Source organism: Nelusetta ayraudi, unplaced genomic scaffold (genome assembly GCF_046127955.1).
Source record: "Nelusetta ayraudi isolate G7.1 ecotype Tasmania unplaced genomic scaffold, CSIRO-AGI_Nayr_v1 ptg000007l, whole genome shotgun sequence".
In the NCBI taxonomy this organism is placed as follows: Eukaryota; Metazoa; Chordata; class Actinopteri; order Tetraodontiformes; family Monacanthidae; genus Nelusetta; species Nelusetta ayraudi.
Window position 1 is genome coordinate 4,546,631 of NW_027466057.1, and position 25,870 is coordinate 4,572,500.

The window sequence follows — 25,870 nt, forward strand, 5'->3', positions numbered from 1 at the left end:
GATCAGTACAATTCCCCCCCCACGCAGCGGTTTCATTTTCCTGCGCCGTCCTTATATGGAGAATTGCTCAAATGCGCCCCTGAGCTAAAACCAGAGTAGCGACTTCCAATCAAAACTGCAATCATTTAGGGATGAATATTTGGGGTTGATGGTGCGTTTACAATTCACTGCAAAATTGTTGCCCACAACTTTATCCACTTCACAGCCGCCAACGCAGCGTCAGGCAACTGCCAACGACAACTTAAAACAGCAGCAGCAACAAAAAGACGCTACCTACGCTTATCACACAGCTGCTAGCTGGCAGTTCAGACCAAAATTCGGACTTTAGATCTGTTGATCAGAGTTTCAGCGAGTGGAAAGTTTCCTCTTGACAGTCACCAGCAGGATGTTAGCAACCTAGCTTTTAAGTAGCAGTCACGTAGTTTAAATGTTCCGTATTACGCCCAGGTTTAGTTGATGTTGTTTTGTTTTTTTTACATCGCTGACTGCAGTAAAGGAAAAAAAAACATTATAATATATTATTATAAATAATCTATTTACAATAGTGTGATTTCCCAGTGGAATAGCCTCACATTTAGCCCTGTGATCACAGCCTCCAGCAACAGTGACGTTTTGTTGGATCTTCCAAAAACACCTGACCTGCTGCTGCTGTCACTAACAAGGAACGTTATCAGTGACATACCAGTGCCCTTCATGACATCACAAAGGGAATATTCTCCAGAGCCCTTTTTGCAAAGACATTCTAACCAGCGAAAGAAGCAGAGGGCGGAACCTCCCCCTCCCCCTTTCTGGGGAGTTCACTGACAGGCCAGAGTCACACTTCATAGTTAGAAAAGACACGAGGGCCTTCAAAAGCAGCTGGATGGAAACTTTGAATCCTATTGGATCATAATATTAACATGATATCGCATTATTTAAAAAAAAAACAAACACCTGAGACAGTTGAAACTAAACAGGTTCTTGCTTTGGAAGTAAGCCACTCGACCTACACACACACACACACACACACACACACACACACACACCTTAAAAGACTACTAAACACACACACACACACGCTCCTACAGGAAGAGTGTGGGTGTTTTGGGAGCAGCTGCATGGAGCTGCAGCATCAGAGCCAGCTTCCTCCTGCTGCAGACAGCAGCAGCAGCAGCAGCAGCATCTCTCCGCTCCTTCCCTCCTTCATCAACTGGAGGTTGTGACAACACGCAGACAAACACCATCCACACTTTCACAAGTCACACAAGAGATCCAAACTGCCACTCAACGCTGCTGCGGAGGAGCATGGAGTGTTTTTCTTTCTCTCTTTAAAAAAAAAAAAAAGGTCTTCAAAGAGTTTTCACAATGGCACAAACAACATCATGAAGAACATTACACACCTCAGCCAATAAATAAGCACTATTTAACTGTTGCATTTCAAATTACTTTAATTTTACTGTGTGTTTATTTGATTTTATTTTGTAGCCAAGGTGTTCGAGCAGGTGGCACTGTGAATTTCATTGTTCTGTAAGTACAACAATGAAGGCTTTCAATCTCAAATTCAATTCCATTCCATTTCCCAACACGCGTCCCCCGCTTCCCTGGAATGGCGACGCGTCAAACGGCCGAAGGCTGCGCGTTGTTGCACAACCCCTGACGCCTTCGCATCAGAGAGGCCTCGTTGGCGCGCTGGCGGCGCTTTGGTCTCCCAACACCTGCGCGAGGTGCGGCTCCGATGACTCAAAAGCACAGATGGACGGAGCAGATAATAGCAGAGAGTGAGCGAGCGAGCGAGCGAACGCCCGAGATGGAGTGGAAACTGTTGCGCGTCAGCTGCGAAATGTCAATCTCTCACTGCAGTGCCGGTGCGATTGCAAAAAAAACAAAACAAAAAAAACAGCGGCCCCGATGAACAGGATGTGAGCTGTCGGTCGCTGTAAAAAAAAACAAAAAAAAACGCTCGATGTGTGAGTGACTCCCGGCCCTCTAACTGAAGAGACGGCACAGGTGCAGGCGCGTCAGCATCTGCGCGTTTCACTTTCCATTGCAGCTTTAGTGTTAATCGTCAATAGTTTGATCGGGGTTCTCTGGGTTCCGACCGCCGCCACCAACCCCCCCCTCACCCCGGCCGGGCCGCCGAGCCCGACTCCAACCACCTCCTCAGCTGCTGCTGCCGAGACAGTCAGCAGTTATTTCTGTGTTTCCTGTGTGTCATGCGGGCGGTAGCTCGACGTCGCTCGCTAGCGCGGCTGACAGCACACAGGCTCCCAGGTGCAGAGTGTCACAGCGCAGGCCCTCAGCCAGCGAGCCAAGTCGGCCCTTTCCTGCACACACCGCCCCCTCCCCTCCCCCCAACCCTCCCAAGCCCCCCACAACCAACCCTGCTTTTAACCCTTTGCCATTTTCCCAGGGCGGGAAAATACGGAACCGTTGCCCGAGAAGTCTTTTTTTTTTTGTTGTTGTTTTTTTTGCCTTAAACGTGCTGCACGCAAGCACGCAAAAGCACGCTGTCTCAAACGTTAAGATGTGTCAACGGGCGACGCGTGACTGACGGACAGGTGATGACGGATCGGCTGCATTTCTCAAGAAGCACAAAGGTCCAAATAAGGGCCTTTTAAAGGGCGCAGCGCAGGTTAGAGACGACTGTCAGTCAATCCAGATTTTCATCATGATGTGCTAAAAAATGAAAAAATAATAAGACTTCCCAGATCATTTTATTGGTGCTTTTACTTTTAAATGCTGCAGCTGAAGGCACGATATGCGTCTCCGCAGCACCCACAGGCGAGTCAGTGGACGACGATAGTAATCAAACACTGGCTACGACAGCCACAAGCTGGCTTTAGCCTACGGGTGGACTTAGCCGTCGACTGGCCTTAGCAACAAACCTCAACCAGCAGTTTGCTTGCTACTTACTATGACTGACTAATGTGACTCATGTTACCGGTTGAGTAACCAAGTGACTGACGACTGAAACCCTCCCGATGTGACAGATTACCATGCTACTCTGCACGGTGCACCGCAGAGGTGTGCAGCTTTACATGCTTCCGTCCTGTGTGTTCTCGATGACAAAATAAAAGCCTCTCAAAGCAATGAAAAAAAGCTCTACTGCCTCTGAGTTTCCTGGCCATCATTCAGAAAAGGTTGGCTTTTAGCTTATTAGCCTTTATGTTACGAGCTCATTAGCTGACCTTGCAGAGGGATGACAGCAGGGTTGAGCATAATAAAGTAACTGAAGTCATAACTAAGTCATTTTCTCATCTTACAATCAATGAAAGGTTTCAAATCTTACGCATGTTTTTAATTGGTCTGGAACTCAGACAGTGGACATTCTCCGGCGTGCTCTGCAGGGTTTAACGCGTCCACCCGTGGTCGTGACGAGTTAAGATTCAGCCAAACGCGCCCCCGCAGAGGCTAAAACATGCTGAACGTTGACCTTGGAGGAATAAATGCGGCGAGGAGACCTTCCAGTGCAACCAGCTCACGAGGGGGGCACCGGGGTTCACCCTCCTGCCCCGGGGGGCTGCAGATGCACCGCCCCAGACAAGGCTGCGCTTCTCTGGGCAGCACAGAGACGCTGCTGTGCTCTCTGGTTCCTGGAGCCCCGATGCTCTGATTGAGAGCCTGCGCCCATGCAGGAACCAGCGGGGAGGGGAAGGAGGGGGGAGTACGAGGGGAAGGGTGGTGGGGGGCGGGGGGGGTAAAAACACACATCTGGCATCCGCGAAACCCTGCAGACTCTCAGACCTCACCGAGAGAAACGTACGGGCCGTGTAGTAGATGGAGGCTCGGGAGAAAAAGGAGTGCTTTTGTGTTTCCTCCGCTATCACAGAGGCGGCAGGAGTCACGGACGCCAACCGCCCCCGGAAAACAAGTCATTAAGCGAGAAAAAACCGGAGGAGAGAAGGAAAGAAAAACAACAATTCTCCATCTGGTGGGGCATCAAGCGGCGAAACTCGCAGCTATTGTGCTCCTCGGAGCGTTGGGCAAACAAAGGCGGCCTGCTGCCGGGTGACGGTGGGGTGAGGCGGGGGCGGGGGGGAAGTTACTTCGGCCTATCGCGAGCGTGCACGATCGCGGGGCCCCCGAACGATCGATGGATCGATCGGCGCGAAGCTGAAACGAGAAGCTGCGAAAGGAGGGCAAGGTGACGCGGAGGCGCCACCTCGCCGAGCAGGAACTTTTGTGTGGGTGCACGTCTCTGCACGGTGTCTCCTAGGTGTGCTCGCTTCTGTTGTTTTTTTGGTTAGTTTTTTTCGCGTGTTTGGTGCGTGGGCGATGCCTCGTGCATTAGGCGGCGGTACAGGACGGAGATAGAGGCAGCGGATGGGGTTGAGAGTGCGTGTGTGTGCGTGTGTGCACGTGGGTACGAGTGCACACGAGTATTTCTGATGAAACAAGCACCGCTAACCCGGCTCGTGCCCCGCATCCCTTCTGGCCTTTTGCCGTCGTTCTCCTCAAAAATCTCCGGCGACGGGACGCGAATATCGGAGGCGAGGCGACGGCTTCGCGAGGCGGGACGTCGGCTAGAGGGAGAGAGAGAGAGAGAGAGAGAGAGAGAGAGAGAGAGAGGAGAGAGTTCGCGCACGTCGGCGACGGCGTGAGCTGCCTCCTCGGCGGCCGGCGAGAGGCCCTCCTCGGCTGTGAGCCGGGGCTCTTTGTGGACAGCTGTGAGGCCGTTAAAGGCCCATCTGTGGACAATAGGCTCTGTCTGAAGGGCACGCACGGCCTGGGTGCTGCCTCGGACACATGTGTGAGAGTGCTGTGCGTTTCCACCCCCCCCCCCCCCCCCCCCCCCACACACACACACACACATTTATTTTTTTTTTCTTTTTAGGTTATGTGAATCATAAAAGAGGGAGGGGGGAAACCCAGTCGTCATGGAAAAGGGACCGGAGCATTCTTTGTCATCCCAGACTCCAGAACAGTGAATTCTGATTTGAATCTACGCAATTTTAGATCTACAATTTAATCATTCCATCATATATGTATATACATATAAAAAAAAAACCATATATACATATATTTATTTGCCTCCTGCCACAAAAACACATCTCTCTGCTTGTTTCTTTGAGGGCTAAACACCTGGCCGAAGGTCACACACCTGGGAGAGGAATCAGTACAACCCCCGGTGACATCACAAAGGGACGATTTCATTTTAGCAAGACGTTAAGCAGAGTGAGTTTTGCTGATGCCGGACGTTTCATTTGTCTCTATTGAAACGAGGCAGCCAGACCCGTGTCCCATTATGCGCGCAGCGTGTTCAGAAGCAGGGTTTTCGTCAGCTCCTGTGCCTTCAGGCCGCACAAACTAAAGCGAACGAATGCAGGGGACTGCCGAGGCATCTCCGGCTCAAGTCGCACACACTCGCACACAATCGGAAAAAAAAAAAAAAAGAATCCACCGCACGGCTGAAGCTTCCTCATGTGAGACAAAGGAAATGAAGAGGGACTTTGGTTAGAAATAAATAAAAAAAAAAAAGGTCAACTTTGCCCACACGCACTTATCACGACGACAGAGGTGTGCAAGAATAAAGGGCGGCTGCTGGAAAACAGCTAGCTGGCCTGACCACATACCACTCGGCGCAGTTTGATCGAGCTCGGCTTTACATGCCCCGACACACACACATGCACCAGCAGACACGCACGCACACGCACGCACACGCATGCACACGCACGCACGCACGCACACACACACATGGCACATGCCGCATGCAGACACATGCAAAAATATTTGTCCCAATACCAAAATAGGCCCTAAGAGGTTGCACCTGCACCTGTGCCCCGGTCCACACCTACACACAGGTGTCAGGATGTGACACACACTCTCTCACACACACATACACACAGAGACAGAGAGAGAGAGAGAGAGAGAGAGAGAGAGATAGTAGAAAGGAGAGGGGGCGGGGGGGGGGGGGACACAAGAGCGGGGTGAATCACACAACTGCGGTCGACCAAAAAAAGCTTTTTCTAGATTTCATCTTTGCATTTCGGAGAGAAACAGATGAGCGAGATTTTCGTTTTTTAAAGACGCTCGGCTGCACCGGGGACTGAATGATCTGAGTCATTCCAAATGCTTTTGCGACGATTAAAGAGGCGTTTTCTGCACACCGTGCAAAGGGAAAGTTGAAGGAAGCCTCATATTACACACGCCAGTGGCTCTGCGACGAAATGAGTCGTCCCCTCGCTGCAGCCGTCTGTCCCGTCTGAAGTGGGGCAAATCACATCGGCACGGGGTTTCCTCCAAGAAACGCTCATATAACATGCACAAGAATAAACTCATGGTGAGTGCACACGATGGTTGTAGGAGGAGCTTGACTGACCCGGGTGAGACTTTTAAAGAGGCCAAAGGTCGCGTTCGGCCGCCCTCGAGACGCTACAGTCGGCAACAACGCCGAGATTCCGCTCGGTTAAAGCAGCCGTACTTCCGTTGCCGAGTTAATCGTTGAGTCAACGTACAAATCAGACTGAGCTCGGTCAAAGTATTCTGGCAGGGAGATTTAGAGCATCAGAGTCCATCAGTGTTTCATTGTGACCAAACCTCGAGTGAAGACAATGTTTCCGAGCAACAGGACAAAAGAACTTTAAAAAAAAAAAAAGTTCTTCTCCGGTTGTTGTTTTTTCTTTTAGAAATACTACCACCCTGTGGAAGTCGTGCGTAACTGCAGGTCACACAGGACACCGCAGTCTTTTTTTTTTTTTTTTAAGATGTAGCGTCTGTATACACTGTTTACTGTTTACAACAACGAGTGTAATATTCTACATGTGCAATAACTGTACTGCTTTATAATTATATTTATTATATTTTAATTATATTTTAATCGTATTTTGACTATTTTTACTCAGAACTATGAGTGAACATATAGGGAACATGCATTAAACAAAAAAGTGTAAAATAACTCAAACAAGTTTTATATTTTGGATGATCTACTGTAGAGTAGTCACCCTTGATATAAAATACTGTATATATAACATGACATATTTAGGTATTTAATATTATTTTCTTTTGCCACATTAATCCACATATCTCGCTCATATATTTGATGTCTTCAGTATGAATCTACAGAGTAGAAAGTAGTCAAGATAAAGAAGAAACAGGTGTGTCCAAACTTTTGACTGGTGGTGTATATGAGAAGCGTTCTAAGGGTGGGAAAACCAAATCACTTTATATTTTACTGTGAGTATACTTTCACTGATGTATTTACGGGCAGTACGTTCAGCTTTTACCAATATAAAAATCATAAATCAAGGCAAAGTTTATACACTGGACCTTTAAAGGCGCATAATTAGGAGAAGCTGGGTGAAAGTCCCCCTCCTTTGTCTCACCTCTTGCTCACAGCTCGTCCTTCCCGGCTGCGATCGGACAAGTGACTCCGGTGCCCTTGAGGCCGCAGTAGCCGCGGGGGACCTTCTTCAGGTACTGCTGGTGGTGGTCTTCAGCGTAGTAGAACTGCTGCCCCTGCAGGATCTCCGTGGTAATGGCGCCGTAGCCTTTTTTATCCAGCTCCTGGGGGAAAAAAGAAAAAGAAAAAAGAAAACAGGCCAAAAGGTCATCGCCCACGACCAATTATCTGTGTGATTAACAGCACTTTGTGGATTAAAAAAAAAACACAACTTCAGACTTCAGTTCCCGTCACTGTGCTAATTGCTACATCTTCCCACCCCCGTTTTTTTTCTATGGTCTTCCTCAAAAACAAACGCGGCCCCTTAAACGGCTGTTTCATGCGTCGGCGCACTGGATGCGAGCCGCCGCCGCCGCCGCCTCCTCCTCCTCTCGCCAAACACAATAAAAGGAGCTGCCGCTCCTCCACCAGAGAACCGGGGCGGCTGAGTGACAGAAGAAAGAGGCGTCGGCCGTCTCTTCGCAGCGCGGCTCGCCTCGGCGGGGCCGCTCATCAAAGAGCATCCGCTCTCTTTGAGAACTCCTTAAGATACTTTCATACTTGCACTTTTCTAAACGCCTCGAGAGAACGCCGCGGACACACAGAGGAGGGAACGGCCGCTTGTACGGCCGCGCACACGCGCGACAGATCTATGGAATCCCTGCCGTGCACAGCAATAAAAGACGCGCGCGCACGCACACCTGGTTGTCTCGAGATCGGTGCCCCTGAGAGGTGGCGAAACAACAACAAGGTCGGGTCGCGGCGGGACGACTGGGGGCAACCAGTAGCTCCCCAGGTAGCGGCACCCTGCACCTTAAAACGCGGCTTTGTTTCTTTTTTTTTTCCAGGGCCGTCGGCTTGAAGTGTTCAACAGCTCTGTGAAACAAAGGCAAAATTTATCTGCCGGTTCAGTTAGGATTCTGCCGATGTACACTACCAGTCAGCCTCCCTCTGTCAACCTATCAAGGACAAATTTAAACAAAGAAACATTTTAGCGGTCGTGGCTAACGGTGACGTTGCGAACTTGGTTCCCAGTCAGAATCAGAATACTCTATTCATCCCCAAGGGTCAGTTGCATGATTAATTACTTGAATTACTGAGTTCAAATGAGACAGCTGCTAAAAACAAGTTGTTTAACGGAGCAGTTAAAAATATTTCACAATCATGTTGACCCTACGGTAGCGGAATTTGTAGCTAGCGTAGTAGCTTTCCATCCATTTCCATTTTTCTTTCTTTCAATCTGTCGTACTGTTGCTACAGAGCACAATGTTTGTTTGTTTGTTTGTTTGTTTGTTTTCAGACTAAATTCTTATTCATCCAAATGCTCCACGTTTGCTTGGCGGATCGAGCGTCATGCGTACCAGCCAGCAAATGCAGCCTCACGCGTCTGGCTAGGTATCTTACGCCCATCTGCTCTGGAACAGTATAAAAGCACGGAGACGGTTATTTTGGCCGGGAGATGTACAAGTTCCAGTTGATACTCTTGAAAGAGTGAGCATGAAAGGAATCATCACAAGGCTCTCTGAGAGCGTCAAGCTAATCCTTGAGGGCCGGATGAAAGAGGGAAGTGTTTTGCTGGTAAGAAAAACACCGACGCACCGTGATTTTTCTTTCTTTTTTCTGCGAGGCTTTGGTGAACTCACAAACAAATTCACAAACATTCACACAAAAAAAAGGCACTAACGGTGCAATGCTTAAAAAATAACACTAAATGTGGTTCTGGCTGGTTGGCCTGTTGTTGCTGTTTTACAATCTGCTCGATTAGGACTCATAAAAACAACATTTGCCTCCTCCACATGTCTAGTAAAATTTCAATAGGGCCAATCAAAGAAAGAAAAACTCTAGCATAATCTGCTAATTTCTGTTCCAAGATGAACCGTGAGGCTCTCAGAGTGACACCCCAGTGGAAAAGCAACAGATATGCTACTGCCCACAACAAAACCACTGGGCTGAGTTGCTGCTAACCAAGCAAATAGCTGCATTTGCCTGGCAAGGGCAGATAAATTGAATAAGAGGCAAACGTGGCTCACATTCATTGGAGTATAAACAGGTAAGCCAGTGTTGAATTTCTTCACCAGGGGCATTTTTCAGTTTTATTTTTTAATAGCCAGGCATTCATTCGCACTCACACAGGCATTCAGACAATTTCCAATTATTTACTGTTGTACTTGCTATTCTAAGTTTTTTTTTTTCCAAATTATTATTATTATTATTATTAAGCAGTTTTTTTTGTCTTTGCAAAGTTGTTTTTGTGTCATATTAAAACAAAAGGATAGCTTGTTTGAATTCATAAGAATCAAATGAACTTTTGTGCTCTCTCATTTTTGCAGCCATTTGTTGCGTGGTGCGTCTCGGTGTTACAATTCAATATTATCACATGTCTTGTGCACGTCACTTACAAACTCAGTGACTGGTTGAATTGTGCTATGATGTAAAGTAAACAAAAGTGAATTGAATCAAAAAAGCGAAAGCTAAAAAAGATAAACGGGCGACTAATTGTAATTGAGTAACCACGTTCATCGTTAAATCATCACGCAAAATCAAAGCAAAGCAAAGCAAAGCAGAGAGGGAAATGTAGTGCACAACGCTGTCCACAAGGAGGCGGTGCGGCACCAGCTAAGCTAGCGCTCGCCACACGGTGGAGGCGATGCAGTGGAATCGGTAAATCAAAGGCGGGAGGCCGTCAGATAGACTGGCAGACAGACAGACAGACAGACAGAGGAGGCTGAGGCAGCAGCTGACCTCCGAGTCTCGCACGGCTCTCGGACCGACCGCGGCCCCTCGCCGCCTCGCCGAGGAGAAGAAGACAGAAACCTCTCGGCTTTCCGAGGCTGCGCCGTCGAGCGGCCCGCACAGTCACGGATCTCTGAGGCTCCGTGGCCTAATTAATCAATCATCATCATCACCCAACCACCGTAGTCGCTAACCCCACCCCGCCTTCCCCCCCTCCCCCTGGGGGTGGGTGGGGGCAACGCTCAATGCGAGGGGAACACAATGTCCAAGAAAAAGGTCCGCTCTCTCTCCGTGTCTCTCTCTCTCTCTCTCTGTGTCACCCTCCCCACTGCCCCCTCCCCCCCATCCCCCACTGCCCTGACATCCACTCCCGGACGACCCCCCCCCCAAATACACACACACACACACACACACCGCCTCCCTCCGCTCAGCCCTCCACAGCAGTCACAACACAGCGGCCATTTTAGATCCATAAATCAGAATGCATGGCGTCGCGCCACTCTGTATAACCTTACGTGGCTTTGCCTCCCCAACCCCCCCCACACACCCCCCACCCCTTCCTCCTCCCTCACTGCAGCAGTGGCCGAGGCATGTCGCGGAACAATGTGGAAGGCGGAAAACGCCGAGAAATAAATGAAAAGGTGGCCTAGCTAGCGGAGGCTGACCTCAGCTCTAGCACCCCCTGCTCCCCCTGGTGGCGGCTGAAGGAACGGCCGCGGGGCCGAGACGCTAGCCTCGTGCGCCTGTGCGGGTTTTTTGTCTGAATGGTGTTCATGCGAGAGGGGCGTCGTGTGCGCGAGGTGCCGCACGCACGCACGCACGGACGCACGCACGCACTCGGGGGCCTGTCAGGTGCAGTTACGGGGCCGCTTTCACAGGGACTCGCCAGCCATTGGACGACAAAAGAGGCGATCGGCGGCGCAGGAGGTGACTCAGAAATTAAAACGTTTGCACACCCCCGATCAGCGGGAAAGGGAGGGGGTGGGGGGGCCTTGTCCCTTACGGTGACAGAAACATGTTTGTACGCTTGCTTGTGTGTGTGGTGTGTGTGTGTGAGTGTACGTGCGTGCACGCGCACGTGAGACAGGCTGAGCTCACTCAGCCCAGTCAGCCCTTCCTGCTTTCTTTTTTTTTTTTTTTTTTTCACGCCTGTCGGAAAGACTCCCCTGTCAAAGACATGGCTCAACGGGTGCATCGCTCCCACTCTCTCTCTCCTCCACTCTGACTCTGCCTCGGACGCCCTCCACCCCGACCCCCTCCGCTTTGCCGAGTGTCTCTGGCCGTCTCCCATGTGAGCGCGGACCACTGGCCCACGCTGCCGAGTCCTCCCTGCTTTCTCCAGCCAAGCGAGAGAGGCTCCTCTCACCATCAGCACTGCCCCGGGACACAAATAGGACGTGACACCCAGAGAGAGGGAGAGAGAGAGAGAGAGAGAGGGTGGGTGAAGGTGGAGGAAGAGGGGAGAGGTGAGGGGTGAAGAGGGGGGGGGCAAACACCCCTCCCCCCCCAACCATCCTCCTGTCTTCATACCCCACTATCTTACCCCTCTTCTCTTTCTCCTCCTCCCTCGTTTTTTTTTTTTTTTTAATCCTACGTCGGAAGGCCCTCGGCTGCAGCGGGGAAGAGACGCATGTTGACACAGACTTTGTGACACACGATGAGTCACGGCGAAGACATTTGAGGAGGGAGACGACCTCAAAACGCTGATTTACGTAATCACGCCGAGGTTCCGCCGGGTTTTTTTTTTTTTGCGGCGCCTCTTGTTTAGAACGGACCTCGGTGGGAGGATGGAAACGCAGCACTGTTCTAGTCAGCCTGACATCATCAATGCTCCCTATTTTCCAGTCACTCGTTTGATTTTTTTTTTTTAATTTGGCATAATCAAAATTATTTTTATACTTTACATTATGATTACTCCTAAAATGATAAAATACGTCAGTTTGTTTGTTTGTTTTTTTAATCCTTTTTTCATAATAAAACAACTAGGAATCAATGCAAAATGTAATACTGGATTTTCAATCAACATACTGATAAAACTAACAATTGTCGACAAGCCCTTGTAATTTAAATTTTGATTATATTTTTTGGTTTATTGTTTTTTTTTTTACAGCCATATTGATTAAAGTGTAAATCCTGATTTTTAGTTATTATTTTTAAATTACCGACACAAATTCATCTGAGTGAAGCAGCATTTCATGATGTGACTCCTCTTAAGGATGCCAATTTGTGAGTGTGATTTTGAAAAACACACGCAGAGTTTGTAGAGTTCGGCTCACCGTAACTTTTGCACCTAATAAAAAAAAACCATTAGAATAAAAACATAATTTTCAACTTGTAAAGTCTGGAAAAAATAACAGCTCACAAAAAGATTTAATAAAAGCAGAAATGAAAAAAAATTTGAGAATTAAAAATGTATTTAAAAATAGCTCTGAGAATATTCAGAGCCTTTCTGCTACTTCAGTAATTCAGGATCAAAGACAAAAAAAAGGACAAATGGATCATGAGTTGCTAAAAAAAAAAAAGAAAAAAGAAAAAGAAAAAAAACAAACCTCTTGAACTCTTTCACACGGGCCTGAATTGTTGCATTAACCGGCGGTGTCGCGCACACACACAGGCCCGACAGCGCCGCAAAAGAAAAAGGAAAAAAAAAAAACAAAAAAAAAAGCAAAAGCCCTTCAACATCTCAGAAATGTAAATTCACTTTGAGCACTGCGGAAAGCGGCGCTGCTGCTGCTGCTGCTGCTGCTGCTGCTGCTGCTGAGCGGCGCCGGTGACGGACCTGCAGCCTGGCTGGGAAACACACAGCAGGCAGCCTGACATGATACTGTGGACCGGTCGCTGGCTGGCACCGCGCTTTGCCCTCCGTGACCTCGGGGAGAGAACCGGCGCACAAGTGATGCGGAGAGGATGAAGTGGAGAGACAGACGGAGGAGGAGGAGGAGTAAGAGGAAGAGACAGCGAGGGGCTGCGGAGACACGCACGGAGGAGTCGGCAAGAAGAGCGAGCGGGTCGACGGGAGAAGTGAAACTTTGAAAATTCCACAATCGCAAAAAAAAAAAGAAGAAAGAAATGATTTCACTACTTCCGCGTTTTGCGTTCCCCCCCCCCCCCAATTTTTTTTTGTTGTTGTTGCCCCCGTTGGGAGGATAAAGAGGTAGACCCCCCCCCCAAAACCCCGCCAAACCCCCCCTCTGCTCATCTCTCTCATCCTCGGCGCGGGTCAGGCATCCATTTTAGCTGGGCTCTAATCCTCAGCGAGCGCTCCTACATTTTGTAGCTGCGCCACCGCATCCTGGGGGTCGGCGAGGACGCCACTCCATCCGCCGCCGCCGCCGAGCGCGTCGCCACGTTTGTTGTTTTTCCTCCTCTTTCCCCCCTCTGTTATTATTTTTTTTTAATACCTCGCCACCCCTACGCCCCCCCGCCCCCCACTCCCGTGAGGTGCACAGGGCAAAGACAACAAGTAGCCTGACATCCGAGGGAACACAAAGCGCAAAAGGATCAAACCCGCATCCTTGCGGAGACGCCGCCGCCGCCGCCGCCTTTCCGAACTTCCCCACCCTTCCTCCCTTCCTCCCTTCCTCCCTTCCTGGTGCCTCGCCGCCGGATAAAAACCTTCGCCTCTTCGCATCGGGAGAAATTTACGCACCGTGAAACCAGAAATACGATTTGTTGTTTTTTTTAAACACAGGTAATTCACACGTCCATGTAGGTCAGAGGGAAACTGGACTTTTTTATTTGTTCCTCCAGACTTCCGAGTTGTGTTGCTGTGAGACCGCGCATCGCTTCTACCGCCCCCCCCGCCCCCTCCAAAAAACTCGCTCCCTCCATCCCCCCTCCAGCTTCTCCTCGGGACCTTTTTTTTTTTTTTTCAGCCCCGATTTATCCCCCCCATCCCCCCATTTTATTTCCAGCCATCTTCCAAACCCCTGTGACCCCGCCCCCCCAATACCCACCTCCCCCCCCTTCAAGCTCATTAAGTTAGGATGCCTTATCAGAGGGCACACTCACCCCTCCAAGGCCCTGCGCACGCACACACACACATGCTTGTGCGCGTGCATTTGCAGTAGTCGAGCTGGCTTGATAAAACCTATTGTTCATACACACACACACACACACACACACACACACACACACACACACACACACACACACACACACACACACACACACCGAAGCACGGCCGCGCAAACACATAGAACCTCGGCTCCCTGCACCCCCGACCCGTCGTTCTTCCACTTCTCCTGCAAAAACCCCTCACTCATCTTACCCCCCCACCCTCACCCACGTTCCCACCCCTCCTCCTTCCCCTTTCCCCTAATCAACTGTTCCCATCCCCTCCTCTCTCACCCTCCCATCACCTCCCCCAAGCTCCTCACCCAGCTCTGGGGAGTCGCATTTTAGCGGAGGGAGGGATGGATGGAGGCAAACGGAGAATGGGGAGGAGGTAGAGAGGGAGACAGTGGAGGCAGAGGGGAAGCGGCGCGCTCCTCCTCCTCCCCCTCCTCCCCCTCTCTCTCTGCTGCCACAGCGGCTTGGCTACAGAAGCCTTTGATGTTCTGCAAATTTCAAATTTCATTATAGAGAACCCCCTTCTCTTCTCCCCCGCCCCTCCTCCAGCTCCCTTCCTCCTGCCCCCCCCCCAACCCTCCCGTCTCTCTTCTCTTGCGCTTAAACAAGCTTTTCTGCCACCCCTCCCCCCCCCCCCCCACCCCCCACCCCGCCCTTCCCCGAAATGCAGAAGTTAAGAAACTGAAAGCCCTGCAGAAGAGACTCTTCGTACGGGTTAATTATTCATTGGGCTGCGCGTGTATGTGCCAAATGTAAGTCTGCATGTGTGTGTGTGTGCGTGTGCGTGCATGTGTGCATGTGAGAGAGAGAGAGAGAGAGTCACAGGCTGGATCCAGATCACACGTCGCCGCGTCTCATCTTTTGATTGTCTCAGATCACCTCTGCACACTCGATTGTCACTCCACCAAACACACGCCCACTTTTTTTCTGTTGGAGAGCGTCGGCCTTTTTCGGATAAGACACACACACACACACACACACACACACACACACACACACACACACACACACACACACACACACACACAGGCGTTACAGCTATCATGCATGGACCAACCTCTGCAGACCGAGCCCTTCTCCTTCCTTTGTAGGGATGCCATTTTTTTTTCCTCGCCCCCCCCGCCTCCCCAGCACAACCCTCTCACACCCTCCGCCCCCCCCCACCCGCACCCCCCTCACCCCCGAAGCCAAGCCTAAACTTGACTCTCGGCACAGAGGCGGCACGGCAACCATTTCAGGGCAGGAAAAGCTGCCATTTTGGTTTTCGTGCGTGTCAGCTGGTTTTAGGAGATATGCGTCCCGGTGGCCCACAGATGAAACTGGGGTGCCACTGGAGTGCTTGACAGATCGGTGGTGTCAGCAGCGGGAGTGCGAGGAGAGACGTGGACAGGATGAGAAAGCATTTGATTTGCTTGTTTTCTCTAAAATTACAGTTATCCTAGTGGGTGTGTTTTCTCACCGTTTGCCATAAAACTGGGTTATGACTCTCAGCCTCTTCAATCACAAGGTTACAGAAATGACATGTCTTAGTACTTTGTGGATATGGTACTAACGAGGAGTTTGTGCTACGTATGTGTCATTGGCTCTACATATATTTTAGTGAGGTGCTCTTTTCCTACAAAATATTACAGAGAATGAAGAATTAGTCAAGATTTCCTATCACTCAAACTGTATTACTAGGTGAACTATTTGTGTCCATTTTACAGGAACTCTAACCGTGGATGAAGACACTTTGCTCACCTAACTGCACAGTTCTATTCAGGTACAATCCACCAATATTGTCTAACAAAAACATCTCTGCGCTGTCAGTCAACTCATCAGAAATTAGAAAAATGAGAAAAGTTATTGAAATAAGTCCTTTGTGATGTCACAAAGGGCATGTATAACTCTTCCAGGATAGCGACCTGCAACACCTCCAGCTTGGGTTTTGTTCAACCCCCTCGGTGGTCACCATGTTTTTGTGGACACGTGGAGAGACAAACAAAGCATCGTCTTTTAACTGGCTACACTCTTTGTGCTGTTTTCTAGACCACTGTTGGGTTTTGGGGGAATAAATTATGCAGGGGAGGATTAAAAAAAAAGAAATCTGAAAATGGGAAGGATGAGGGGACTTTAAATCACACATAAAGTCTTGAAAAATAAATATGATGAAAATCAGTGAAAAGATCCACCTAGTCTTGTTTCCTGGACCTTTTATAGTGCCAAGAATTAGCTTTAAATACACAAGTCTAAGGGGGGTGGAGTGGGGTCAGGTGATGTTTGGAGGGGGGCCAGTTAATAGTCTGTCATGGGCCTCTGATCTGATTGCATTGCTGCCCCCCTTCACTCCCTCTCCCCTGCCGTTCAGCACCTCCGTGGTCTCAGCTGTCACTCCTGCCTCACCTCTGACCCCAGACCAAGGCCAAGGTTGGGAGGTTGTTGCCGCGGCAACGCCGCAGCCCCGTGGCTCCTGACTGCTGACCCCAGGAGCCCCCGAGAAAAACCATGACGATGGTAATTTGCCCCCCCCTCCCTGGCAGCTAGTTGGCGAGCACCATTTAGCGGTGAATCCAGAAAGGACGCGTGTCCTGGCCCAAGAGGTGGGCTAATTGACTTAATGGATGGACAGATGGGTGACAGAACAAAAGGGGGGGACGCGTGTGTCCCCAAAAGGAGGGATTTTAGAAACGGGTCTAGATGACCTCAAGATCAACCCCTCTTTGCTCTTAGTCGGCGCAAGAAAGCATCAACGCAGCAGAAGAGGCGGTTTTGCTTAAGTGAGCAGCGTCCAACTCGGAGAGGTCACCACTCCAGAGACTCTTCCATTATCTCAACGACTTGGACAAATCCAAACCACAGCTGTGTCTCCAACGGCTAAGGTGGACTTTACATTCCGGTTGAAAGGTCCCATATCGCACTCGGTTTTAGATCTTTACATCCTCGACTTAGTTTTCCAAGAAATACTAAATAAAAAAGCGGAATGTATAGCCCTCTGTTTGCAGCCTGCTGCAAAACCTGATGGCAGGTATTGACATAGCCAACAAGAAGCCAATCAACCGAACAGGGGAAAAGGTATTGTGCCTTTTGTGACATCAACAAGGCAGCAATTTTAAGAAATGTGCATTATAGCTCAAACTTTCTGAAAAGTGAAACACATAAAGTAAAGGATGCACTTTTTCTCAATTCTGGGTAGTTCACTGGCAGGATTATAACACATTTCATTGCTGCAAGACATTACCACAGGGTATTGCGCATATGGGAGCTTTAAAATACCATTTACTGTATACCTTCCTAAAGGTCCTTGTGCAATTTAAGAAAATCATCAAAAGTGGGGAGGAAAAAAAAAAGCAAATACCACAAGCATTACCCGTCATCGGCGTCTTTCAGGTTTTTTTCCCCCCCGCAGAGCCTATTCTACTACTTTGGTTTCTTTACATCCCACATGTTTTGCTTATGTGTAACGCAGAGCCTGGTAAAATGGCGTAATGATCCCTTGTGATGTGTGCGCGGGGAAATTATACCTGCTGGAAAGCCACTTTGCTCTTCAGCGCCAGCTCCTGCTGCACGGGGCTGGATGTGTAAATGGCTGAGCGGTACTGTGTGCCGCGGTCATTTTGCTGCCTCATACCTACGTGTAAAAAAAAAAAACACACACACACACGCAAGTAATTAGACACCCTGTGAACAGGCCTAAGTAACACCACCGCGGACATCATTTGCATGTAAAAAGTGTCGGCGCTGATGTCGTCATCCTGCTTCCTGGATCCGCGAAGCCGGATGAATTTCAAAGATCACAGCAGATTGGCTTGTTCATTAGCGGCGGCCTGCGGTGTGTAGGTGTATGGGAGCGTGTAGGTGGGTGCGTTCTCGTCCTCTTTGTCGTCTGTGTGGCGGTGTCAAAATTTTCATCAGCTTTACATCAGTGTGTTTGGAGGACGCCCAGGCCTGCTGTACCTTGATGAGGAGGCCAAACAGCTGCCATCACTCCTTTGCTTTGTTCGAAGGCTACAGTCCTGAGCGGCTTTGGCATCCGAGATGGCCACACATTGCAGGCTCCCCTTTATCCCCGCCTCTCCCACTCATTGTTCGCTAACAAGCGTCGTCCTTGACATCGTAAAAGGAGAAAAAAAAGGGGATCTTTGCGAAACTTTGAGCCGTCCCGTGGCGGAGGGACAGGGCACACGCAGCAAATTGTACGAGGTTTTTAAAAAACTTGTTTAATTGGGCAACAGATAATTTGCAGTGGATTGAAACCACCGACCTCAGAACACACTCAGCTTCCTTGTTTTTCCTTTGCCTCCTCCACCATTTTCTTTTTTGGGTCAGGTTGGTGCTTCTGTCATTACGAGCACACGGAGACACAGAGGCTAGCTAGAGGCTAGCTAGCTTCGAACAGAAAAGCAAAGACACGTTGATGTTGGTGTGCGAAGAGTTCCTGCAAAGCGAGGCGTATTCTCCTGAGAGGGTACTGGGCAGGCAACCAAAGATGCATGATCGTGTGCCAGGTCAGCAGGGTGCGCTGTGTCAGTGGCAGGGGCGTCGTTCTCCCCGTTCAAAGTCAATAAAGGTAAGAAGCATTCTGAAAATATCACTTTAAGAAAAAGAATATATCGTGTTAATTTAGGAGCACACAAGGTGTTTTTTTGACCTGATTTCACAGGTGTATAAAATGAACACTGTTTGAAAGGTGTCTGTATTAGGAGGAGCAGAGCAGGAGTGCAGCATCCTTCAAGATTGGTGACAGAAAAAAAAAAAAAAAAAAAACCCAACAAGAAGTCAATCAACCGAGCTGACATTCTGATGTTAAGCAGCTGTACACACTGACAAAACCTCCCCATTAAAGTCAAACATTTGTCAGCGGAATAGGCACAGGAAGACTTTCACTGTTGTTTCTGGAAAACAAATCAAGGTCACACAACAGTTTTCACCCAAAGATGCAGGCGGGTGAGAAGTCTGGAGGCCGTGCGTCAGATCACATTGTGAATAAAAGTACAACTGTTTCATGCTGACCGGCAGAATGCTGTTGAGATAATGCAGTCTGGAGCTCCCGTCACTGTTAGCAACAAACGGAGGCAATTTTCAGCCCAAGCGAGATATAAACATCTTTGTCCTAATTGAAATTCCTGCCGTGTTTTGTCTTTATTGTGCCACACAACGATTCCACCCACTCTCGCATCTGTCTCCTCGGCTCCTGCAGCCGCCTCCACCCTCACCCTCTTCCTCTTCATGTCGCCAACGCTGGATGTCGGCCATCTTGCCCCCAGCGCTGTTGTTCAGTGACGAGTCTAATGGTGGGACCTCCATCAAAGGCCACCAAGCCTCTCCGCTATTGGCCGGCCGGCGGAGCCTTTACTCCGATTGGCTGGGTGGCCGAGGGGGCCTCGCGGCTCCGCTGTTTTATGTGACCTTCCCTGCCCGCCCGGAGGTTCTGACCAACTGCACGTCCAATCCTGCGCTGCACATGTGTAAGATCATGTACGGCATAACACATGCACATTCGTAACGAGCAGGGCTGTGGTAGCAGCGGGTTGAACTGCTGCTAACGTGCCCAAGGATCATTTTCTATCCGTAACGGGAGGAAGCCGAGATTTCACATTTCCAATTAAAAAGCAGGGATGACAGACGCTTTTCATCACAGAGAAATTATGAATGAGCATCCGACAAAAGTCCCGAGACATCACCGCGCTCTTCATCGAGTGGTAATGGCTGCTTCCAACACAAAGACAATTTAGATTCATCACATCTTCAGAGATCCTCGCCGCTATCCGAGGAGCGGTTACTCCCCAATCAAAATACGAGCACCGACCAAAACATCAGCCGCGGCTTTTGTATTTATTCCTTTTTGATTATGTGGAGTCCAAATCCATCCCCACAAGCCCCCAAATCCTCAAAGAACTACAACGGCAACAAATACCACCAAAAAAAAACTTTGATTCTCCCCTCATGCCTCCAACATCCCTCCTCCTGCTCTCTCCATTTTTAACAGCCCCCTTCGTTATTTTCTCCATCCATCAAAGGCGGCAGTAATTATTAATGAGAGCCTCCCTGTTCTATCTGCATTATGCATGAGAGCCTTGCGTCTGAAAGCTGAGGGTAATGGGGGGGGGGGGGGGGGGGGTGGACAGAAATGGGAGGGGCAAAGGGTCACACACACACACACACACACACACACACACAAGCTCGACCGCACGCGCGCCCCCCGTGCACACACACACACACACACACACACACACACACACACACACACACACACACACACACACACACACACACAAACACCTGGTTGGTTGTATGTGCCGCTGACCTACACTCGAGAAACCTTCCACAATTGCAATAAATTCAAAAGTTGCTCCGCTACCACTGCTGTCGGCCCGGCTGGTGAAGAATCTCCGGCCTCCACGGCTTTTCCTGCACGCTTTCATGGCATGAGGCTGTGCGCGCAAACCTACACGCACCAACTTTTTTTTTTTTCCGGGGGTTTTTTGGAGGTTTTTTTTTTTCTGAAACCCGCCGAGATTTCTTGCACGTCTATAAAATATCCGTTTCTGCGTTTACCCTTGGAAGCAAAAAAGAGAGAGAAAGACGAAGAACAACACTCAGAAAGTCCCTGTTGGCAGCTGAGCGAGGAGGAGGGAGTGGGGGGGGGGGATAAAAGCCTGCTATTTTTTGCACTTCCGTCTTCACCTGCAACTGCTGGCTTTTTTTTTTCTTTTTTTTTCATACAAAAGCCTCTTTCACACATGAACTCCGGACGGCAGCGAAAAATCAGCGCGGGGTTGTCGCCCTGAATGAGGCTGTTCCCACCGGCGGCCATCGTTGGGGAGCGGCGACACTGCTGGGTAACAGCACTAGAAACCTATGGAATATGGAGGGTGAAAAAAAGAAAACCGATTTTCCATCAATTTGCGACTGCACTGCAGCTGCTTCAAAAAGGGACCGAAATCAGCAGACGTGTTGCAGGACTTCCTGGTTCCAACGCCGTCCCTGCTTCCCGATGCACATTTAATGTTTCAGCAGATCAAAGCCGCGTTCACGAGGACGACAGCGCGTCACGCGACATATTCTCCATACACCTCCACGCATACATACACACTCCTAATTCCGGCAACCTCGACTTGATACTCTCGAAATGTTTAAGGATCCCAAGAGGCCTAAACGTGCGATCGTTTAACTTTACATCCTGGTTAAATTTGACAAAACAGTGCTGGGCCGTAATCTTATTAAAAGGGAGAGTAGGATGACCCAGCTGGAGGGATTCTGCACCCTGTTCTTTGTGTTCCTCTGCAGAGCCAGTGGCTCGACGCCGGCTTATTCTCCGCCGGATTCTTCTTACGCAGCAACCCTTCATGCGCTAACAACTGTAAGACCTGAGATACCAGCCGTTTCTTCACACAAGACTTGCAGCGCCGCTCTTTCGTCTGTATATCAGGGAGGCATTTTGACGCTGACAATAAATGGGAAAATCCAAAAAGAAAAAGAAAAAAAAACAATGTGCAAATGACCGAAGCCACCACTGGCCAGAAAAACAGACAGATAATAGCAAACTAATAATCAAGATTAGAAAATCATTTTATGTCTGCACGGGGCTACTTTGCATGAGGAAGGATGCCTTGCGCAACTCGCGACTCTCTGTATCCCCCCGAGTGCGGCGTGAAAAGATCCGAAGCGAATTCAAGATTATTGCAGTCGTCAGGACGGACCAATTAAACTGCAGCAGAGTGAGCGCTAATGAACAATCTAATGTTTTTTGTTTTTTTTTTAAAATCCCATCACCGCTTCCGCCAGCACCACCATATCTCCCTCTCTTCACTCCTAGCCCCTACTTGCATTGCCCACGACGCTCTCACGCAGTACAATAGGAGCACAGCGGAAAACTTCAATCTTCAAATTCTGTATTTTTTTTTCGCGCCGATGAAATCTCACCGGCTATTATTATTTCCTTCTTTTTTTTTCTTTTTTTCTTTTTTTACAATGCAGTCAGAGGAGTACACAGCGTGTATGTAACGAAACATAATGCCTGATAACTGCAGTCGTCGCCCCTGTGTGTGTGTGTGTGTGTGTGTGTGTGTATCTGTGTGTGTGTGCGTGATAGTACTCAGGGTTGCGCTGTGCCCCGCGGTCCCGTTACGACTGTGTGCGTGCCAGCAGAGCCCTCTCCTCCTCTCCCCTCTCAGCTGCTATTTTTGCCCTCTTCTTATGTAAGCCCGCTCCTGACGCGCTGGAGACAGGAGGGGTGGGGTGGGGGGGGGGGGGTGAGGGTGGGAGGGGTGCAGAGCACCGAGATGGGATGGTGAGTGCATCCCCAGCAGACACACACTCACCGGCACGTGCATGGTAAAAAAAAAAGAAAAAAAGGAAAAAAAAAAAGAAATAGAAATTGAATGCGTGCACGCACGCGAAGACGACGCAGAACATTGTAGCAGAAGCGGAGAGTGCGCGACATATGTAAACACACAGAGCGGAAGGGGAAGTGATGCTCTGCTGGCTGTCAGATGGTGGAGTACACACAGAGGCCAGCGTGACTTATACGTGCCTTGGCAACAGCGCGTGTTTGTGATGTGCACGCATGTGGAATTGTGTGTGCGCGCAAAGGCAAATTAACCGCGCTAAGTTTTTGTTTTGTTTTGTCGTTTTTCTTTTTCTTTTTTTTTTTTTAAATCTACTGGAGTTTTAACTTTATCTCGTCGGTCGGTGCACAGCTTTCCAGCATGATCCCTTCACGGTTCTGGGCACGCTGTCAGAGCACAGCGATTCTGGCCCTTTGCACTGCTTATTTTTAGCTCCATGTGAATCTAACAGCTCCTTCTTTTTCTTCTGTTTTACTCCAATCAGGCCGGAACGCCGCATAGGTGGGCTGAGGCTGCACTTGTTTGAATGAGCGATGAGATGTTACGCAACCTCAGTTTCAGCAAGACATGCAAGTCAGGTAAATTAATTATCGGAGATTTGGCCACTTATTCTTAGAATATTCCCTTTAGCTATGTTCCACAGTCCTTCAAGCCTTTTGGCACCTCTTTGATTGTCGGTAGTTTTTTTTTCTTTTCTTTTGACCAGGTAGCATAAATCTGACAGTTAAACAAAAAATGCTCCAGCATTTGACAGTGAAGTGTAATTTGCACTGTGTCTATTTTTTCTTATTGACTTGACTTTTAATACCTCATGAGGTATCATCTGCAGGTGTACGCTAAGATAGAAAACTCCTCAAAAAGCTCACTGTGTGCCTTCAGTCGGCTTTGGCAACAAAGTTGTCGTTGCCAGGCAGATGAACTGACCTCGTTGTTCGTTTGTCAAGCCTTTGTTAACACTGCATTACATACGCGCTGGCTTTTTTTTTTTTTTTTTCTTCAATCTGGGCTCAAGGTTGTGGATTTACTGCAACAATGTAAAGTTTATTTTATCTTATAATCCCCTCCCCTCGGTCCTTGGTTTGGTCCGCAGATGTGCAGACTTGTGAAAAGCCAGGAGCTGAAGTTAAAAGGTTGATGTTGTTGGTGTTTCTGGATCTTTTATTGACTGTTTTACCAAACAGCGGCCTTTTCTCTGGACACTTTTATCTGATGAAGCACAAGTGGCAACACCTGCCACAGCAGTCAAATTACTTCAAAGTTAAACTAAAACTGTTCATAAATGGCATCAAAACGCTGATGTATTCAAAATAAATGTTTACGACTGTGTGTATTCCTTCTTTTCAACGATTTTGAATTGCATTGTATAAAATTGTATAAAAAAAAAGTGATGTCAAAGTACATTTATCTATTTTAGAGAGTTGTTTTACCAAAACAGCACGAGGGCATATAATGGAGACATTAAAAAAAAAAAGAAATCCGCCTTAGGTCAATGAAATCCGCGGGTGCAGAATGGATCATTTCAACATATGCGGACAAAAAAAGTCAACTCCCGCGGCGCGCACACACGTGCCGCAATCTCCATAAATTAGATCCGTCTGTTTGTGCGAGGGTGTAATAACTGACACCTGGTAATGAGTGCGCCACTCTCAGCCAACCAGAGCCGGTTGGAAAGGGTTAGAAGTGTTGGGGGGGGTTGCTGGGGTCGCAGGTCAGGGGTCAAGGTCACCTCCTGCGGGGTTTGCCTTAAGAAGGCAGGGGCGGCCCTAAATTGAGGGATGTGGTGACACTGGGCGACACGAGGGGGGACCCCAACTGGGAATTGGCGTGTGTCGCGGCAGCTGGCTTGAAGATATTGCCTAAAAAGAATATTCATGCACATCTTAATTGACCTAAAGTAACGGCCTGCTGCCGGCGTGACTTGGCAGGTGGAAGACAGATTGGTTTGTATTTTAAAACGTTCACTCTGCGTGCTGAGCTGCTCCGGTGCTCTCCGCGAGCACTGGGAGAAATCGGCGGAAACACGGATTGGCTGATGAAAAAAAGAAGGAGAAGAGGAAATAGGTCAAACGGAGGAACAACAGGCCACATTTGGTGTGTGTGTGTGTGTGTGCGCGCTCTCATTTAAAAGGCCTCCAAATATTCCTGTCGTCGGTGCCAGAATCTACCGACGTGGGTGAGCCTGCACCGAGGGCGCAGACGCTCAATCGAATGAGGCCAACCACCTCGGCTAGCTCAGCCGCGCATTTGCGTTTTCATGTTCGGTGGCGTGTGCGTTTGCGTGTGTGTGTGTGTGTGTGTGTGTGTGTGTTTGTGTGTGTGTGTAATTCACTGACACAGCATCGGCAAGCCTACCCCATAAATACTGCATGGCCTTAAAAAAAAAAAAAAAAAAAAAAAAAAAATGAAGAGAATGGAGGGTACAAGGAAAGAGGAAAGGCAGGGAGGGGAGGAAACAAAGACGGGGTGGCTGTGGTGGTGGTGGTGGTGGGAGCCTTGGTTCTTGAGATGAAGGGTGGTGGAGGGGGAGGAAGAGACGGGAGACTGGGGAGGTGAGGGGAGGGGTGGGGATGGGGGGAGGGTGTGTGTGTGTGGGGGGGAGAGTGACTAAGAGATAAAAGTGGAGCGAGTGGATGCGATGCGTTGTTTGTGTGATGAGCGGATGGCCTCGGGGAGCAGCCGACTCACTGCGCTGGCTTTGCGGATGTGCCAGCGGGCTCCGGGGGGCCGCTCGCTCTCTCTCTTTCTCTCTCTCTCTCCCTCAACCCCAACCCCGCTCTTCCGCGCAACTGCAAAAAAGGGACTGGGGGGGGGTGAAGAGGGGGTGACACGGGTGAGGCGGAGAGGTTTCGACGGCGATGCGGCGGGAGGCCGCGAGTCCAGAAACGGACGGTGAACGAAGTGCAGGAAAGGATAAAAAGCTGCACTGGCTGCGGATGAAGCGCAGTGAGGATCCCGATTCGGCGCAGGAAACCGGAGGCCGACCTTCCGGGATGAGGAGGTGGCCGACTGACAAACCCGGCGCAACGGCGCCGCTGTTTTTTTTTTTTTTTTTTTAGTGGTTTTGGGTGCGCGCGGCCCCCTCCACGTGCACGCACGCGCGCCTGCCTGCCTACTTGCGCGAATGCGCAAATGGATTAAAGCTATCTATGAGTAGGCATAACGAGCACTTGTGCATAATGTGAAGCCAACCATATGCCCGCGTATGGAAATGCGTGCGCATTTGATCCGCGACGTGTGAAAGAACAAAAATGTGTGGGATCATTCCAGATACATCAAATCATGTTTTCAGCCTGGATGATGAAGCAGAGCCGCCGTCGCCCCCCTTTGACGCGCGGGTGTCACTTCGGCTCCCGAACAGTTCACGTGCGCTCAAGTGTCCCCC

General features: G+C 49.4%; 1 protein-coding gene across 1 annotated transcript in view; it reads right to left on the minus strand.

Annotated features, from left to right (window-relative positions):
- The window catches only part of msrab (methionine sulfoxide reductase Ab), a 54,074-nt gene that overhangs the window by 14,635 nt on the left and 13,569 nt on the right, over window positions 1-25,870 (minus strand). The window contains exons 5-6 of the mRNA XM_076018010.1: window positions 17,662-17,768; window positions 7,302-7,482 (exon numbers count right to left, since the gene is read on the minus strand). Coding sequence (XP_075874125.1) covers window positions 7,309-7,482; window positions 17,662-17,768 — 281 coding nt within the window. The 3' untranslated portion in view covers window positions 7,302-7,308. The remainder of the gene's footprint in view (window positions 1-7,301; window positions 7,483-17,661; window positions 17,769-25,870) is intronic.